This window comes from Hyaena hyaena, unplaced genomic scaffold (genome assembly GCF_003009895.1).
Source record: "Hyaena hyaena isolate Hyena2069 unplaced genomic scaffold, ASM300989v1 scaffold_103, whole genome shotgun sequence".
Lineage (NCBI taxonomy): Eukaryota > Metazoa > Chordata > Mammalia > Carnivora > Hyaenidae > Hyaena > Hyaena hyaena.
This window is the reverse complement of record NW_024080735.1, coordinates 1,232,548-1,250,541: the sequence shown is the minus strand read 5'-3', so window position 1 is coordinate 1,250,541 and position 17,994 is coordinate 1,232,548. Positions and strand designations below refer to the sequence as shown.

The 17,994-nt window shown below is 43.8% G+C and overlaps 1 protein-coding gene across 1 annotated transcript in view; it reads right to left on the bottom strand.

The window, feature by feature from the left end:
- Positions 1-12,896, bottom strand: part of FBXO28 (F-box protein 28) — a 31,789-nt gene extending 18,893 nt beyond the window's left edge. Inside the window, exons 1-2 of the mRNA XM_039235785.1 lie at positions 12,596-12,896; positions 660-769 (exon numbers count right to left, since the gene is read on the bottom strand). Coding sequence (XP_039091716.1) covers positions 660-769; positions 12,596-12,862 — 377 coding nt within the window. The 5' untranslated portion in view covers positions 12,863-12,896. The remainder of the gene's footprint in view (positions 1-659; positions 770-12,595) is intronic.
- Between the last annotated feature and the right edge of the window lie 5,098 nt (positions 12,897-17,994).

The following is a 17,994-nucleotide window of genomic DNA, read 5'->3' as shown; positions in this document are numbered from 1 at the left end:
TCCCTATGCTGTACTTTTCATCCCCACGACTTACTCATTCCATAACTGGAAGCCTATAGCTCCCACTCCCGTTCATCCACTCTGCCCATCTCTGCACCTGGAATGGTCTTAATTTGTTTTTTGGGTCATTTATTGCTATTATATACAATTATACAACATTTTGTGTATCTATCTTGCATCTTACAGCCCTGCTGAACGTGCTTATTAGCTCTATTAGTGGATTCCTTATATACGACTACATACGTGTCAGTTCATATCATCTATGAACAGAGAACATCAATCCTTCCTTTCTAATCTGGATGCCTTTTATTTCATCTTCTTGCCTAACAGCCCTGGCTACAACCTCTAATAAAATGCTAAACAGAAATGGTGGACAAAGCACAGTCAAAATCACTTACTGTGATCTGGGTACCTTTCCCTACAAAAACTTGGAAACCGTTTAACATGTGAACTTAACCCAGATTAAAAAACAAAAAACCCAAAATAAACAGGGGTGCCTGTCTAGGACTCCTGATGACAGGGCTGATGACAGGGTCATGCGTTTGAGCCCTATGTTGGGCACAGAGATTACTTAAAAAAAAAAAAAAATCTAAAAAAATACACAACCAAGAAACAAAGTCACCACTTGTAACTTATTGCCATCATTAGCTGCAACGTACCTTGGAAGCTGTGCTTTAACTTGTTTCTGGCATAGATTGTGGTATCTCTCCACCTTTAGAAATCCCTGATTCAACATTCTCTGGCAGACCAAGTCCATTCTTTTACAAACCTATGGGCAGGAAGGAAGAGAAAGAATTTTTAAGAGTAAAAATCAAATAAAAAACATTAACTTAGACTCCTGTTAGCTGGAAGTTCTCTGTGCCAGTATTGCCCCCTACTTTGCCACCTAAATCTTCGAGTCAGTATATACAGGTGAATGCCTCAGAGTTTCTAACTCGTGCAACATTACGTTAAGAAATTAATATTAGCATAACAAGGAATACGTCACCTTTACGTATTTGTTGAGTGTTCTGAATGTATCCCCACTACTGTGGTCAGAAACTATAGTCATGAAGATCAGTAAAACAATGTATTCAAAGGTTTTTAAACTTTTTTTAAAGTTTATTTTTAGAGAGGGAGAGAGAGCACAAGCGGAGGAGGGGCAGAGAGGGAGACACAGCATCCAAAGCAGGCTCCAAGCTCCAAACTGTCAGCACAGAGCCCTATGCGAGGCTCGAACCCACAGCAGTGAGATCATGACCTGAGCCAAAGCTGGATGCTCAACTGACTGAGCCCCCCAGGCGCCCCTCAAAAGGTTTTTCATAGTTTGAAAAAAGAAAATTCTCCTTTAGCTAAAAATGTGTATTCAAACTTTAAGTCTAACTTCTCATAAACTTTATATGATCTATAACCAGAATGAGAATTCTTATTTATTTCTACCAATCAGGGTTAACTACAGAGTTATTCTCTACTAGACTATCATATTCTCCATGACATATTTTAACATATGTAGCAGAATCTTGACTATTTTGAATCTTTGAAGAATACTGTGCTTTTATACAGGAAAAACGCTGAATCACAGTCAGAACATCTAAACTGGAGCCTAACTTCTACACACTCTTAAGCAAGTCAGCTACCCTTTGGAAGCCTGAGGCAGCCATCTGTAAAATGTGGATAGTATATAACTCACAGGGATAATCATTAGGATTAAAGGAAACAATAGGGCTAAAATCACTTGGTAAACTCTGGAGTACTATGTGAAGATTCCATTAAGTAAACTTTGTTGAACTTAGTACTAATTTGAAAACTTTGTTCATACTTGCTAGATTTCTGAGACATCTCGGCACCTTTGTTATCTTAACAAAACCTGCTACACAAAATCTGTTTCTTCTTAGATCCCTGAGATCAGCTTCATCAACTTGACCACTAACTCTCACTGAATAGGTGTGGATGTTGAAAGTGCACGACCCTGAGATAAATCTATATATCAAGGCCAAGTCAAGCAGGTGGGCTTGTCATGTGCTTCTTTCCATCTCTCATGGTGCCCAAGCACAAACGCTTGCCAAACACTTGTTGAAACGGAAATGTTGATGAGATCCCTGGTGCCTGCTTTCCCCTGAGAACTCAGACACACAAATTCTGTCAACCTGGACAATGAAGGCTTTACTGCTCTAGTACTAAATACTATGTGCTTCCTAACTCACAACACCCAGATGAAAGGCATTAAGAAAAACACTGCTTTTCAATTTGAAAATAAGAACAGCAAATTTTAAGTTCTAAGAGTAATTCTTAATAAATGGTATTTTAAAATATTCAAATATTTCCTTCCTCCCCTCTTTCCTTCCTTCTTTTTTGAGAGAGAGAGAGAGAGAGAGAACAAGTGAGTGACGGGCACAGAGATAAGGAATAAGAGAAAAGTGGGGCTCATGCTCACCTAATGCGGGGCTAGAGCTCACAAACCATGAGATCATGACCTGAGGTAAAGTCTGATGCTTTACCCACAGAGTCACCCAGGCACCCCAGTGGGATCTATTTCTAACTAAAAGAAACCAATTACCAACATATGTTCAATGCCTATTAAAAATTAATAAAAACAATATGTATCAACATAACTTTTTTTTTTTTACATTTATATTTTGTAATCGCTACACCCAAAGTGGGGCTTGAACCCATAACCCCGGGATCAAGAGTCCTATTCTCCTCCGACTGAGCCAGCCAGGTGTCCCAACATAAATAACTTTTAAAGGAAAAATAACTCTTTTAAAACAAAGTATCTAGTGAGTTACATTTTTGCAAATCTCTCTGATATGTAGTTTTAGAGGAAGTGAAATGTCATATCTGTTTCTGCATTCAATCTACCAAGATATTGCCTTAGAAAATTCTAGAAAACATAATATACAAGGATACATTTCATGAGCTCTCAGTTTGCTGACATTATCACATGTCACAACAGCTACTGGAAAGCTCCACTGTCCACTTGTGAAAAAAAGGAGAGTGAAAAATGGCAATAACAGCTTAGTACTATAATGAAAATATTTTAGATCTTATGGACTCTCTGAAAGGGTTTTGGGAACTGCTTTGGGATCCCAGGACTAAACTTGAAGAACCAGTGCTCCAGTCCAGAATAACTACATCGTCATCACAAACACCAGTACCAAAACTGTGTGAGGAAGAAAGGAACTTTTCTTACATTATTGTGGGAGGGAAGAGTGCGTCTGTCTCATGAGCAGGCTAAATTCTCATCTTTCACAGTAGGTCAACAGATAATATATCAAAATAATATCAGCCTAAAGAGCTGAAGGTGGCCCTTCTGGGGAGTAAAAATTGACGGCTGTACAATTTTTTTTCCTGTTGCCAGAACCATTCAAGGTGAGGCACCTTCTAATACCATCTTGTAGGAAACACTTCTAGTGTTTGTGGACTTTTCCACAATCTCTTTGATAATTTCTGGGATGAAATAATAGGAATAATTTTTTAGCAGCATTACAGAGAAAAAAGTTAAGGTCAACTATTACTATCTAGTTTCCAAGGTACCGTCTAAATGATTTTCTCATACGAGCATTGTGCCGCACTGGATGTAGACATCTGCCAATAATTCAGAAGCCCAGCTAAGTGTCTGAGTACCGACCATTAACGAGAGTGTGAATAAACGACCAGAGAAGGCCAGTTGAGGACGATTTCACCTGAGAGAAGACTGGAATTAGCCACGCAACAAGGACAAAGGACCACTAAGGTAGAGGTGTGGCCTGCACGAAGGCAGAGTCTAGAGTGAATACGCCACTGAGCAAATACTGAGGACAGAGTGGATGTGCAGGCAAAGCTGAGAGAAGTAAAAATCTCCCATAGTTGGAGCAGATAAATCAGACAGTAATGAGAAAGAACTTTAAAAAGATGCCCATTTTTTGGAAAGATCTTGAATGGGGACAGTGGTCATTTTCTGTGAGGACCTATAATATTAGGACTAAAGATTTAGATCCAGAAATTTCACATGGGGAGAACTGAGATCCATGAAGATGAACCCCCAAACGAAGAAACAGAAGAAAATAAAGGCTTGTAAACAGAGTCTCAACATTTTAAAAAGATGTTCATTTTATTTTTGTGAGAGAGCGAGCAATCATGAGCAGGGGAGGGGCAGAAAGAGAGAAGCGGACAGAGGATCTGAAGCAGGCACCGGGCTCTGCACTGACAGCAGAGATCCCAACGCAGGGCCTGAACTCACAAACTGTGAGATCATGACCTGAGCTGCCCAGGTGCCCCTCAAGGAACATTTATTGGTAAAAGCTGGTAAAAAGATGGGGCACCTGGGCTGCTCAATCAGTTGAGCAACTGACTCTTGGTTTCGGCTCAGGTAATGATTTCATGGTTTGTGAGTTCAAGCCCCACATAGGGCTCCACGCTGAGTGTGAGGAGCCCACTTGGGATTCTCTCTCTCCCTCTCCCCTTCCTGTGTGTTCTCACTCTCTCAAAATAAATAAAATAAACTTAAAAAAAAGAAAAGTTGGTAAAAAGAGAAAACAGGAGGTCACAAAGAGAAATTTGAATAGTACCACAAAAGCTGAAGTCAAAAATATTTTAAACATCAGTCAATACTGTAAGAGATCAGCATTTAACGTGGTATTCTTTCTTTCCTGGATGTTCAGTAAGTACTGATTGACCAACAGCACAGAACCAAAGACACAAATAGATCATCTATTTTCATTTAGAATTCAGAAAGAAGGTGGGGTGCCTGGGTGGCTCAGTTGGTTAAGCGTCCAACTTCGACTCAGATCATGATCTCACGGTTCGTGGGTTCAAGCCCCGCATCGGGTTTTGTGCTGACAGCTCAAAGCTGACATCGGGTTTTGTGCTGAAAGCTGAAACAGAGCCTGTTTCAGATTCTGTGTCTCCCTTTCTCTCTGCCCCTCCCAGCCCATGCTCTGTCTCTCTCTCTGTCTCAAAAAAAAAAAAAAAAAGAATTCAGAAAGAAGGAAAGTGGCCTCTGAAATGGCTGGGCCCTGAACAACACACATCTGAACTGCATGGGGCCACCTATACATGTATTTTTCTCTTGTTTTCTGGATAAATTCAGTACGGTTCTGTAAATATATGTTCTCTTCCTTATGGTTTTTTGAAAAGATTATTTAACTTTAAATCTGTAGTTTACTTTATTGTAAGAATATGGCATATAATATGTACAACACCCAGAACATGTGTTCAAGGACTGTTTATGTTACCAGTCAGCACTAAGCTATTAGTTGAGTTTGGGGGAGTCAAAAGTTCTATATGGATTTTCAAATGCATAGCGGTTGGTGGCCCTAACCCTTGTGTTGTTCAAAGGTCAACTGTGTGCTAATTTTCCTGCAATAGCTGATAATGTATGCCAGCTTGCAATGCAAAATTATCTCACTTAAAATATATGGGGAGCCTGGGTGGCTTAGTCGGTTAAGCGTCCGACTTTCGCTTAGGTCATGATCTCGCGTTTCGTGGGTTCGAGCCCCGCGTCGGGCTCTGTGCTGACTGCCAGCTCAGAGCCTGGAGCCTGTTTCAGTCTGTGACTCCCTCTCTCTCTGACCCTCACCTGCTCACGCTGTCTCTCTCTCTCTCTCCTAGAAATAAATAAAACATTAAAAATATATATATATAGCTTTATATCTATGGGTATTTTAAGAATTACCCAAAGATAAAGGGAAGAGGTTTTATTTTCCTGGTTTATTAAAACAAAACAAAAATCCTAGCAATTTAGTCAAGACAGTAAAATACGATTCTGAAGTCTAACATACAAAGATGATGACTGTCAAAAACTACCATTACATTTACAGATTAGCCAAAACCTACACTACCAATATAAAAGGGAACTGATGGAGTATCAGCCTCTAATGGGGACATTTAGTTTGGGTCCCTCTCACTTGCTGTTCCGCTCTGAGAGAACAGACATGGTTTTTCTTTATTAAGTACTTTAAGATTTAAAATGCCATGTTTATCTTTTTCGTTATTTTCTAGCATAAGTAGTAATGAAAATTTTTCTTCCCTCCGTTTACAAATCTTTTTTGATATGCTGTGCCACCACGGTCCTTGATGACACAAGAAACTTAGCATAAATTTGTGAAACCCACAATTTCCCTGTTAAACCTAATCTTAATATCAAATCTTGGCTGATTCTAAGATGCTCATTTTCTCATATTTTAACATTTGACATTGGAATGGTCCTAGAATTATAACTGGCAGCATTTTTTCTTCAGATGTCTTAAATGCCTTCAAATATAAAATGGTGGACTTCTTCGATTTCATGATGTTGTAAAAACTTTAAGATGCTACTAATCTAATAAAAGCTCTTCCGGGGGGGGGGGGGGGAAGCACTGCTACACAAATCTACATATAAGTTGATCAAGATGAATTCTGATTTAAAAAATGTTAAAATCTGAATCTATAGCTTAGAATCAAGGAAATACTGTAATGCAACCACATTTTTCATGTAATTATTTCATGGTCTACATTCTCAAATGAACAGAATACTTGATGTTTTTCTCCAATGAATCCAGAAGCTATTATCAAAGATTATGCTGCTTACTAATAACCCTCAAACTGAAAGGAACTTAAGACACCAGAACCTTCAGTGAGGACATGGAGACATTAAGAAATTATGTAATTTGTACAGAGTCCCCACAGCATTCAGTGGCAAAAGTAAAATTAAGATTTCAGGCTTCTAATTAGTGTCTTCTTAAATTTAGCAATCGGCAGCATAGAGATGGAAATAATCACCCTAATTACTCTCAACTGATTGCAGTCTCACTGGCACTCTGCAGCCGCAGGAGACTGTCAGCAGCGGCCTCAAGGAGGACTTCCTGGGGCAACACGAGATCTCAAGGACATCAGTGGGTGTTCTCCCCACAGTGCTGGAGTTAGATGGCGCTAGACCAAATCTTTCTAGAATTCTTTCAAAGTTCAAAAACCAGAAAACAATGAGACAAATCTGCACTGTAGAACATTTTATAAGCCATCTGCCCTGATTTTTCAAAAAGCCAATGGCACAAAAGAATGAAAAAGTAGGGACAATGTTCTAGATTAAAGAGACAAATGTTTTATTAGATTCAAAGCACTTATCCTCCACCAAAAAAAAAAAAAAAAAGCTATAGGGACATTTTGGGGACAATTGATTAGAATGTAAAACATAATTTTAAATGCCTGAAAAGTGATAATACTGTGATTATAAAAAAAAAGTCATTTTACTTGAATTTTACTTTCAAATGGTTTAGTGAAATAAATAATCTGTGTGTAGGACACATACATCCTCGCACATTTAGAGAGAGAGAATGATCAGACAAGTGAAAGAGATAAAGCAAATGTAGCAAGAAATTAATGATGGGTGACAAAACACTAAAAATTGTGTTTCCATGGTATGGATTATCTAATATACAATACCACATACAGAGAGACACAGTTAATTATCTACTAGAATCACAACTTTAAAATTTTCTGGGTATCCCCTGTACATGTTCACTTGGAAGGAAAATATAAACTTAATTTTAGCCTTAAATTTAGCAAAACAATTAGGAAGAAAAGCCTGTTCCCAGGATTTCTATAATCCTTCCTAAAAGCCGAATAGAAAAGTTTTTCTGGGGCGCCTGGGTGGCTCAGTCGGTTAAGCAATCAACTACTGACTTTGACTCTGGTCACGATCTCAAGGTTCGTGGGATCGAGTCCCACGTTGGGTTCCGTGCAGACAGCGTGGACCCTGCTTGGGATTCTGTCTCTCTCTCTGCCCCTCTGCCACTCACTCTGTCTCTTGCACTCCTGCAGACAGCTACTCTTATCAACTACATACTAGCTTCATGTCACCTTATTAACATTTGTTATTATTAGGAGTCTTTTTCACTCAAGCTTCTTAAAATGCTCTTAAATTAAAACATCTTCTTATCGTGTCTGCTGGAGGCAAATACAAAGCAGCTCATGTTTCAGCTCTGCTATAACTTGCATAGAAAATATATTCCCCTCACATGACATTTACGTTCCCTTCATCAGTTGGAGCAGTGAAATGCTTTTAAGAGCTATTTCAGGGCCACCTGGGGGGGGCGCAGCTGGTTAAGTGTCTGACTCTTGCTTCTGGCTCAGGTCATGATCTCACAGTTTGTGAAGTAGAACTCTGCACTGAGCTCTCTGCTGACAGCTCTTTCTCTCTCCAAATAATAAACTTAAAAAAGAGAGAGAGAACTATTTCATTTATTCAACAAATATGGAGTACTGATATGGAATCATAGACTATGGAAGGCCATCAGGATTCCCGATGAAAGGGTGCATGGAGCCTAAATTCAGTGCCCAACCGGCCCTTCCGGAGACAATTCCAATACAACACGCACGAGTAACAGTGTTGGGGTAGGAACTCCGAGGAACAGGAGGGGGTCAAGTTCAGTGAAGAATCACGGAGGCTTTCCTGAGGTACTACCACTGACAGTGTACCCCAAAGGCAGGCAGGAGCTGCTGCGGACAGAAGAGGCTGCCTAGGAGACTAGGGGGCCTGGGAAACCTAACAGCTTGACGGTGCTGGTTTCAATCAAACTTCATCCAGACGCTGGAAGGAGGTGCGTGGGAGAAACCTTTAGCAAAGGTGATCTTTTGCTCCTCATCTCAAACGTCACGAGACTGGATCGCATGCACAAACCATGAAGCTAACACCTTCTCCCACCCTGGGAGAATGTGCACACCCCACGTGTTAGGCTGGAGTCCCTGTTAGGAAATAATGACGCGAGGAGGTCCTCAGAGCTGCTTCTTAAATCTGGCTGGTCTGTGACACGAGAAAGGGCGGAGGGGGAGCCTGACCACTGATGGAGGACATCTGACACTCCACACAATCCTCTCACTGCTCTAATTAGTCCCCCTGCTCCAACCACTTCATCACCCTGTATGTCATTTTTGATTCCGCTGGGAATGTCCTTTCACTGTTACTAACTGGATGAAAACTCATCTTGAGGAAGCCTCTCCTGAATCAGCTCAACACTTCTGTATTTATCATCTTTGTACTTGTTAACCTGCTAACTTGTAAGTAAGTGTGCTCAGGCGAGGTGCGTGCCTTCTGTCTTTGTGATCCGGCGGGCAGGCTTACTGACCGAACTCCTCTTTCAGGCTAGAATCTCCAGGAATAATGAACTGTCCCCCACGTGTTATAATCATGTACTGTACTTAAGTAGCTGGTAATAAAAATAACCTAATGATGAAATGAGGGAGTGTACAAATCAGCAATACGGGGAATATATTCTCTAAGACCGCAACAAAGAGCAGTGACTCTCCACGTGTGCTCTAGGGACCCCTGGGATCCCTAAGATCCCTTTGAGAGTCTGAGAGGCCAAACTATTTTCCTAATACTTACACGTTATTTGCCACTTTTACTCTCATTCTTTCATAACATATAGTGGACTTTTTCAGAGGCACCAGGACACATAACATTTTTTTTGGCAGCGAATGGAGTATGTATTGTCTATTCCTGTGCTCCTGTGTATTCTAGAATTTCCTAAGGTAAGCTCTTAGGGTTCTCAATAACTTGTAAGAGTGTAAAGATGTTCCCCCCCCCCAAATGTTACAGAACAACAGAGATGAGGAAAACAGCTGCCTATTAAAAACTAGAGTAATGGTTTCCCATTTTCCTTCATATTTTCTACCAATCAGCCTTCTCTACAATTTTATAACTACTATAACTACAATTTTCTAACATATTTGAACACAAGCTGCGAAAGGAACTACAAAAAGGTAACAGATTTAACTAGCCAGAGTGCTCTAGGACAACACCTTGGGATAAAAGTATGTATGCATTTGGTTACCTACAGAAAAATTTCCTTTTAGAGAATGAGCAAGCCTTCTGAATTTAACCTTCAGTCGTATTTACGACCTGAACCTCTAATAGGACCCCATTAAAGTTACAAGAGCTCCACTCAAACTGCACAGGAAAAAAACTCCCAGGATCTCTCTAAAACCTCTTGTCAAATGCCGGCCACACTCACGTTTCAGCAAGTGAGAACACCGTGCTCGCCAGAGCTCCACGCTCAAGCCTGGCTTTGACATGCTCCCTAACAAGGGGTAGGAACTCACCTCTTAACCTTTGCCACTTGTTTGACAAACTCTCAAACCTGTCAAGAGGGCCTGGGTGACAGTCTAAAGCTGCATCAGCACAAATCTGTCTGATTTACTGGCAAAACAACTCAAAGTTCAAGTTTTGTCATCTCAAAAGTTTTGTTTGGCCAAATCATTTTAAATATGTTGGAAAAGTTAAACATTTAAAGAACTACTTCTGTGTAACCAGGATTTCCAGGCTCTGGGTACATTTTTGGAGCAATAGTCAATGGCGGGGGGGAGACAAAAAACAAACCAACAATTCAATAAGGCATTTGGACAATCCCTTGGAAATAACCGTATTGCAGAGTCAAATTTCAATTACTCATGGCCACAGGAAGCAAAGACTATCATCAACCAAACTGCACAAAGAACTGGAGAATGTTATTTTAGCAATTTCAATCTAGAGCAAATCTTTCAAAGAAAGCACAAGGCGTTATGTGTTTCTAATTTAGGTGCTAAAAAAGTTACAGCTGAGGTCTTAAGGAGGCACATAACCTGGGAAGGAGAAAAACCCCAAACACCTCAACATCAACCGCTGAGTAGCTGACATTTAGCTTTATGGAAACTAATTCTGTTCTTAATTAATATCACTCTCTTCCAAACACATCCAGCCTTGACTCCACTTAAAAAACAAAAAATGCAAAACACAAACCACACAAACACACTTAGAAATGAAAAGAGCTATGTAATTTATGCTCCAGATAGCAGCATCCATACTGAAGTTCCTTGATTTTTTGGCAAACAGTTCTTTAGGTGTAAATGGCCACTTCGCTAGAAGAGGCCCGTCGGGCAACCACTGCCACCTACCACGCAGTTTCTAGACTGACAATTTCATAAAGACCACAATTAAATTAATGCTGACATCTAGTGGCAAGAAAGCACATCTTTCTTTTATAATGCTACCTGAATTGTACCTTAGGACACCAAACCAATGACACTGAAACCAAAGACACTTCCAAATCCCCACAAATATTATCTACTTAATCTAAGAATCATCTATTAACCTTAAGTAAACTAAGGAATCTCCTCATTACTAAACCAGAGGAAAAAATAACCCCTCTTTGAGACATAGAATTGGCTGGAGAACCTTTTGGGGTGCGGGTGGGAGGTGCTGGTGGTACAGGGGATGGTAAGGGATTCCTTATGAAAGTCCCTGAAAGGCTAGGATGGGTGACTGCTTTAGACTTAAGCGTGTGACTTAATATTTCACTGGAAAGAGACGTCATCTATCAATAAACTGGGATATATTCTAACTGTTCTGTAAGAAGCTAGTTTCGCCCCTTTGAAAATGTTTTAAATTTTTAAAAAAGTCAACAACTGACAAACCAACCCCCAGTTTTCCTCCACACCTATAGTGTGAATACCCCAAGCTCTACAGAGCCATTGTCTGGTGAAAGGCTCCATCTCCAGACACCACGAAAGGACAGCAAGAAGCCTGATGAGACACCATGCTTCGCAAAAACCTGAAAGAATGCTGAAGATTCATGGTTTGGGAACTCAGGGACAATCAATTTTGAAATACCACTTTTCAGCGAAGAATTTTCCATCCCGCAGACCGGCCTGGTTCAACTGCCGGCTTGGCGAGAAAGAACCCTGGTCATCGGTCGGAATCAAAATTAGTCAATTTGTCTCTAAAAAGTCTGGGCCCCTTCCCGCAACGCAGTTACCCGGCCAACCCGGAGCTGCAGGTGTGAAGGTGGCACGTCGACGGGAAACTGCCGCGCACACCGCCTCCAGAAGTCCGTCTTTGTCCTCTCAGAAACCATCCCGAGCCCGGATTTCGCCTCGACACAGCCCGGTCTGCAATCCCTTCAAAATGTCCACCTTCTTCAGTCTCCTTCCCGCTTCGAGACAGACCCACCGACAGGAAGCACAACCTCTCCCCCAACTGAGCCATTCGTTAAGCCCTCGGCCAAAGCTCGGCGCGCTGCAGGGTCCCGACGGCACAAATCGCGGAACCTCCGCGGCCCGAGGGGGCGCCGCGTCCCCCAGAGCCGGCGGGCGCGGGGAACCGTAGTCACTACTTAGGAAACGGCCGGGAGACACGGGCGCTGCCCGCGGGTGGGAAGGGTCGGGGCGAGGCCCAGCTGGGCGCTCTCCGTCATCCGGGGAAAGGCGGGGGGGGGGGGTGCCGGGTCGCGTTCCCGCCCCTCCGGGCGGCCACCGGGATCAGGGAGGCCTGTCCAGCAGGGAAACCTGGGGGCGCGTGAGAAGGGGACAGTGCGTGATCCCCGTGGACGAGTCGAACCTGGCACGGCCCGGCCGGGGGACTGGAAGGTGGGGCACAAAAAGCAGCGACCGGAGCCGCGGGGTCAGGACTCGGGCGCGACGGCGGGACGCCCAACTCCCGCCCCGCTTCCCGGGCCCGGGCTCCCCGGCCCCGCGGAAGGAAGGGGAGCGACCCAGCAGACCGGCGCCCGGACTCCGCGTCCTGGAGCCGGCTACGGCTTCCTCCCCGGGGGACGCGCTCGCCTCTCCACCCCTCCCCAGACCGCGGCCGGCGGAGGGGGCGGCGGGGATCCCGCAGGGGCCTCACCAGGCGGAGCTGGCTAATTTCGTCGTAGGACATAAAGCTGAGGATGTTCTCGATGGCTACGATGGGCAGCGCCACCAGCGTGTTGTTTTGAGGCAGCTGGTCGGGAGCCAGCGCCGGGGCCGGGGGCGCCTGGGAACCCGGCTGCGGGGCCGGGGCCGGGGGCGGGGGCGGCAGTCGCTGGGCAGAGCCGACGGCCGAAGAGGAGCCGCCGTCACCGTGGCCGCCGCCTCCTTCCTCGGCCATCCTCTCCTCCGACGCCGCCGCCATCTTGGGGGTTTGATGCCTTCCCCCCTCTGCAAGGGGACCAGGGGCGCTTCCGGTGCGTCACTTCCGCCTGGGGCGCGGGGCGGGGCGCCGGAGGGGCGGAGCCTGCGCGGGATCGGCCGGTGGGAACTTTAATTGACCCGCGCCGGGTGGGCTACACGAAGCCGCCCGGGGCCGCCGCGCGAGGGAACACTGCGGGTTAAAGTGCCGTCAGCGGGAGCGCATTTCTTGGCGCGCCCCCTGACGCAGGACGGTGGCCACGGTGTCGCCTGAGTGCAGGTGGGCCTCGCGGCTCAGAGTGTCGTGGTTTCCCGCGATCCAGGAGTGATTCATTTAGGCGGATAACAGGGAGTGAGGGACTGATTACAACCAGCATGTGGGTGTACCTTGACTACACCAAGCTAGATGGCAGAAGCCAGGCCCTAGGACAGCACTCTTCAGGAAGTCTGCAGCCAAGTCCACGGCGGGGGTGGGGTGGGGGAGCATGGAGGGAGCTGCTTCCTGCTGCGGGGCTGAGGTGGTGATGGGGGGTATGGGGGACGGTGTGCGGGGCTGGGGGAATGCCGGGGAGGGAGCTTCTTGCTGCGGGGCCAGGGTCCTGCCTGGATGATGGGGGGTGGGGTGCGGGCCCCGGGCGTGCTGGGGGGTTGGGGGACTGGGGAAGATGTGTGCGGGGGCTCGGGCGATGCCGGGGAGGGAGCTGCTCCCTGCTGGGGTGAGGAAGAAGTGGGGACTTGGGGGGCAGAGGTTAGGGAGATGTGTGGCACTGGAGTCCTGCTGGAGTGAGATAGTAGATGCACAACCTTGTGAATATACTGAACACCGCGAGGTTAAGATGAGTTTTACAATATGTGAATTACGTCTCGATTAAAAACTTGATTTAGGGGAGCCTGAGTGGATCAGTCGATTAAACTTCCGACGACACAAGTCATGGTCTCAGGGTGGTGGGATGGAGGCCCGGGTTGGTAGAGCCTGCTTAGGATTCGTCCTCTCTGCAAATACATAAATAAACATTTAAAAAAGTTGATGTAGGCAGGAATCATCAAAAAATACTAACATGAGAAAGTAAAGGTGTGATGTGGAACGTAATATTTAGGCAGTCTCAAGATGATTGTCCACAAATTACATGCTCATTACAAAGATAAAAAAGTTTACAATAGAGAAATCTGGTGGATGGTACATATCCAAGTCATCAGTGTTCATATCAGGAGTTATGGGAGGAACGGACATCATGTACTTCCTGAGGACTGACACATAATATTCCTGCAGAATGAAAGAAAAGCATAACCTTTATTTGAGGTTGGCCAGTCTGGATAATTGCCCAGTGCTCTTCAAAAACATTACTGTTATGAAAGACAAAGACTAAGGATTTGTGCCAGGTTAAAAGGGACTAAGGAGATAAGAAAACTAAATTAATGGGTGATCCGGAGTTGGATCCTGGATTAGGAAAAATAGCTCTAGAGAACATTATTGTGACAATTGGCAAAATTTGAATATGGGCTATATATTACATAATGTAATCATATTTTTTTGATTTGGATAATTTTATTGCGGTCTTGCAGGAAAATGTTCTTCTTAGGAAATACACATTGAAGTATTTAGGGTTAAAGGGGCATGATAGCTCAACTAGCTTTCAAATTGTTTAACAGATGATGGTATTAATAAAGCAAGTACAATAAATATTAACAAGTGGTGAATCTGGATGAAGAGTATACGAGAGTTCTTTGTACTATCTTACAATTATTTCAAAATAAAAATGTTAAGGTTATGTGTGTGTAAAAATTAAAAAAGGGAAACATCACTAAAGTGGATTCTGGATGCAGAAGGGAGGACTGGAAGGGAGGTGGGCAGTACCACTCAAGGTCAATCACAGGAGGAACTGCCAATTACAGACCCCACAGGAAAGCACCAGAACTCCAGGTCCCAACAGGGAAAATGGGCAAGCATCTCCTAGGAGAAGTCCCCCCCACCGCCAGCCCTGGCTGCAGCTCAACCAGTGAGGAACTACTCTCAATTCCTGCTTTTCTCCAATGGACTTTGGTAACAACCCGCCCCACTTCCTCCTTCTTGTCCATAAAATAACGTTCCTCTCCCTTTGTCGGATTTGTCTATGGTTCTGTCATAGCCGGCCTATCCCCAACTGCAATTCTCTGTTGTTATTCCCAAATAAACGCACATTGGCTGGTAAAGTAATGACTTCTATTTTTAAGGTTAGCATTTAATATTTCCATATTTTTTTATCCTCATAATATCCTATAACAAAGATAAGGGTGCACAAATGACTGATTTGGAAGCTTTCTGATCTTAGTTCTGGGTCTTAAAAGTCTCCAGTATGTTCTTCGCTTTGCAGCTCTGGTTTGGAATCTACTGTTGCGTACTAGAGGCAGAGACTGCATGAAAAGCTAAGTGTGAGCAGGGGCCTGGGGAGAGGGGTCAACTGAAGCAGGGAGATTAAGCGGAGGAGGTGGTGGTTGGCCTGGCCGACTTGGGCACTTTCCCCACTCAGGGCACCTATCTTGTTGCAGATTGTGAAATCCTTTGAAGTTATTTCTTTAGTTCTTCTGCCCTACCCCCACCTCCAGGGCGCAGGTAGCATTCAGTAAATGCTTTATGCCTAAATGTTTCTGATACATTTACAAACTTATGATGTGTTTGTTTCATCTCCCCTAATAGATTGTAATTTCACTTTCCACTCAGCCTATTGTTCTCTTCATAGAACCTATTACAATTTCGTCTGAAATGCATTTATTTTCTACCCTGCTTTACTAAAATTTGATACTTTCTTAAGAGGTTGGATTGAGGGGCACCTGGGTGGCTCAATTGGCTAAGCGTCAGACTTGGTTTTGGCTCAGGTCATCATCTCACAGTTTATGGAATCGGCCTCATGGTGGGCTCTGCACTGACAGCACAGAGTCTGCTTGGGATTCTCTCTCCCTCTCTCTTTCTGTCCCTCCCCTCCTCTGGTGCTCCTCCCCCCCCCCCCAAAAAAAACCTAAATATACATTAAAAAATTAGAATGGATTGAAATTAGACTCCTAGAAATAGAATTATGCTTTAAATACATTGTGGGGGCGCCTGGGTGGCTCAGTTGGTTAAGCATCCGACTTCAGCTCAAGTCATGATCTCACGGTTCATGGGTTTGAGTCCCGCATCAGGCTCTGTGCTGACAGCTAGCTCAGAGCCTGGAGCCTGCTTCAGACCCTCACCTGCTCATGTTGTCTCTCTCTCTAAGAAATAAATAAAAAACATTAATAAATAAATAAATAAATTCTGGGAACTCTCATTATAAATGGAGCACATTATCTCATTATAAAGGAGCCTGTTTCAGATTCTGTGTCTCCCTCTCTCTCTCTGCCCCTCCCCAGCTTGTGCTCTCTCTCTGTCTCAAAAATAAATAAACGTTAAAAAGAAAAACAAAAACAAGGAAGCACATAGAAAATTCTTTAAAAAGCGAATGATCACTTCCTAATTTAATTTGTTTTGTAAATTCAGTAGTTACTGGCAAATGCAGTTTTGTTTTGCTTGAAAGGGGCGTGTGAAAAGCATTCCTACTCCCTTATCTCTCCAACCATGGCCAACTAGTTAACCTTCTTGGGCAGGTGGACCACTGATCTACACAACAGAATACAACTTTGGAAACCATTTAAGCCACTTTCTGCCAGTAAGCTCACTCAAACTGTCCTCTCTTTATGTATATTGCATCTGGTGTCCTCATATCCCCTACACATTTTTTAAAAATTCATTTACTTTTAGAGAGAGAGAGAGAGAGCATGAGTGGGTAAGCGGCAGAGAGAGAGAGAGAGAGAGAGAGAGAGAGTCCCAAGCAGGTTCCACACCGTCAGCACAGAGTCAGACTTGGGGCTCAAACTCACGAACCATGAGGTCATGACCTGAGCCCAAACAGAGTCCAATGCTCAATAGACTGAGCCACCCAGGCCCCTCACATTTTTTTTTTATAGAGAAAATTTCAAAACCTATAGTTTCTTTGTTTCAATTCTTGAAATCAATGCTTGCTTCGAAGATCCTTTCCAATCAAAACAAATACTTGTAACTAAAACAAATATTTGAACTTTTAGGAGTTCAGGGCTCGAAATGAGGTTTCTTGCCAGTGAAGTACTCTAGGACCTGTGCAAGACAGTGGTCTCAAGTCCAGGACAGAAGGACACTTCTTAAGGTCTGTGTGTTTCTAGTTTCATGTTCATGAGGGAACAGCTTTTCCTTCTTTCATCTCACAAAGCGAATATGGGTATGAGCTGATACAGCAAATGGGTGGAGTTTTGAATTCCTCTGATGAAAGATGGTCAAGCCAATTTACTACACTGCAGACAGTGTATGCTATCTTGGCCTCCCTTATCGTCTGCCTTCCTGGTCAGGGTGTGTCAGGTCTGGTGCAGTGAGGCTGGTGACGGGTGATCTAAGGGATGGCCCCTCCACAGGAAGAAGGACTTTATGTATGAAAAAGAGGAAACTAAAACCAGATGTTTTTCCTACTCATGAGCGGGCTTATAACGTGGAGAGAGAAGGGTGAGCTCATAGACTAACTGAAGACAGGTTTCAGTGTTTCTGTGGATTGTAACTATTTTTTCCCCTTTAAAAAAACTTTTTTTTAATGTTTATTCATTTTTGAGAGAGAGAGCGAGCGTGAGCAGGGGAGGGGCAGAAGAGGTGGAAAGACACAGAATCTGAAGCAGGCTCCAGGCTCTGAGCTGTCAGCACAGAGCCCGCCGTGGGGCTCGAACTCATGAACCATGAGATCATGACCTGAGCCGAAGTCAGATATTTAACCGACTGAGCTCCCTAGGCTCCCCTCCAATACACTACTTTAATTTTACTTTCCCACCAGCAGTATACAAGGTTCTAGTATCTCTCCATCTTTGCCAACACTTTTAATTTTCTGTTTCCTGGATAGTAGTCATTTTAATCGGTGTGAGATAATATCTCCTTGTGGTTTTAATTTGCATTTCCCGAATTATTAGTGTTGGTGAGCATCTTTTCAGATGTTCATTGGCCACTTGTATATCATCTCTGCAACTTTGTTCAGTTTTAATTGGTCTGTTTATTCCCTGGTTGTTGTTGAGTTGTAGGACTTCATATATTCTGGATCTTCGCCCCTTATCAGGGATGTGATTTGCAAA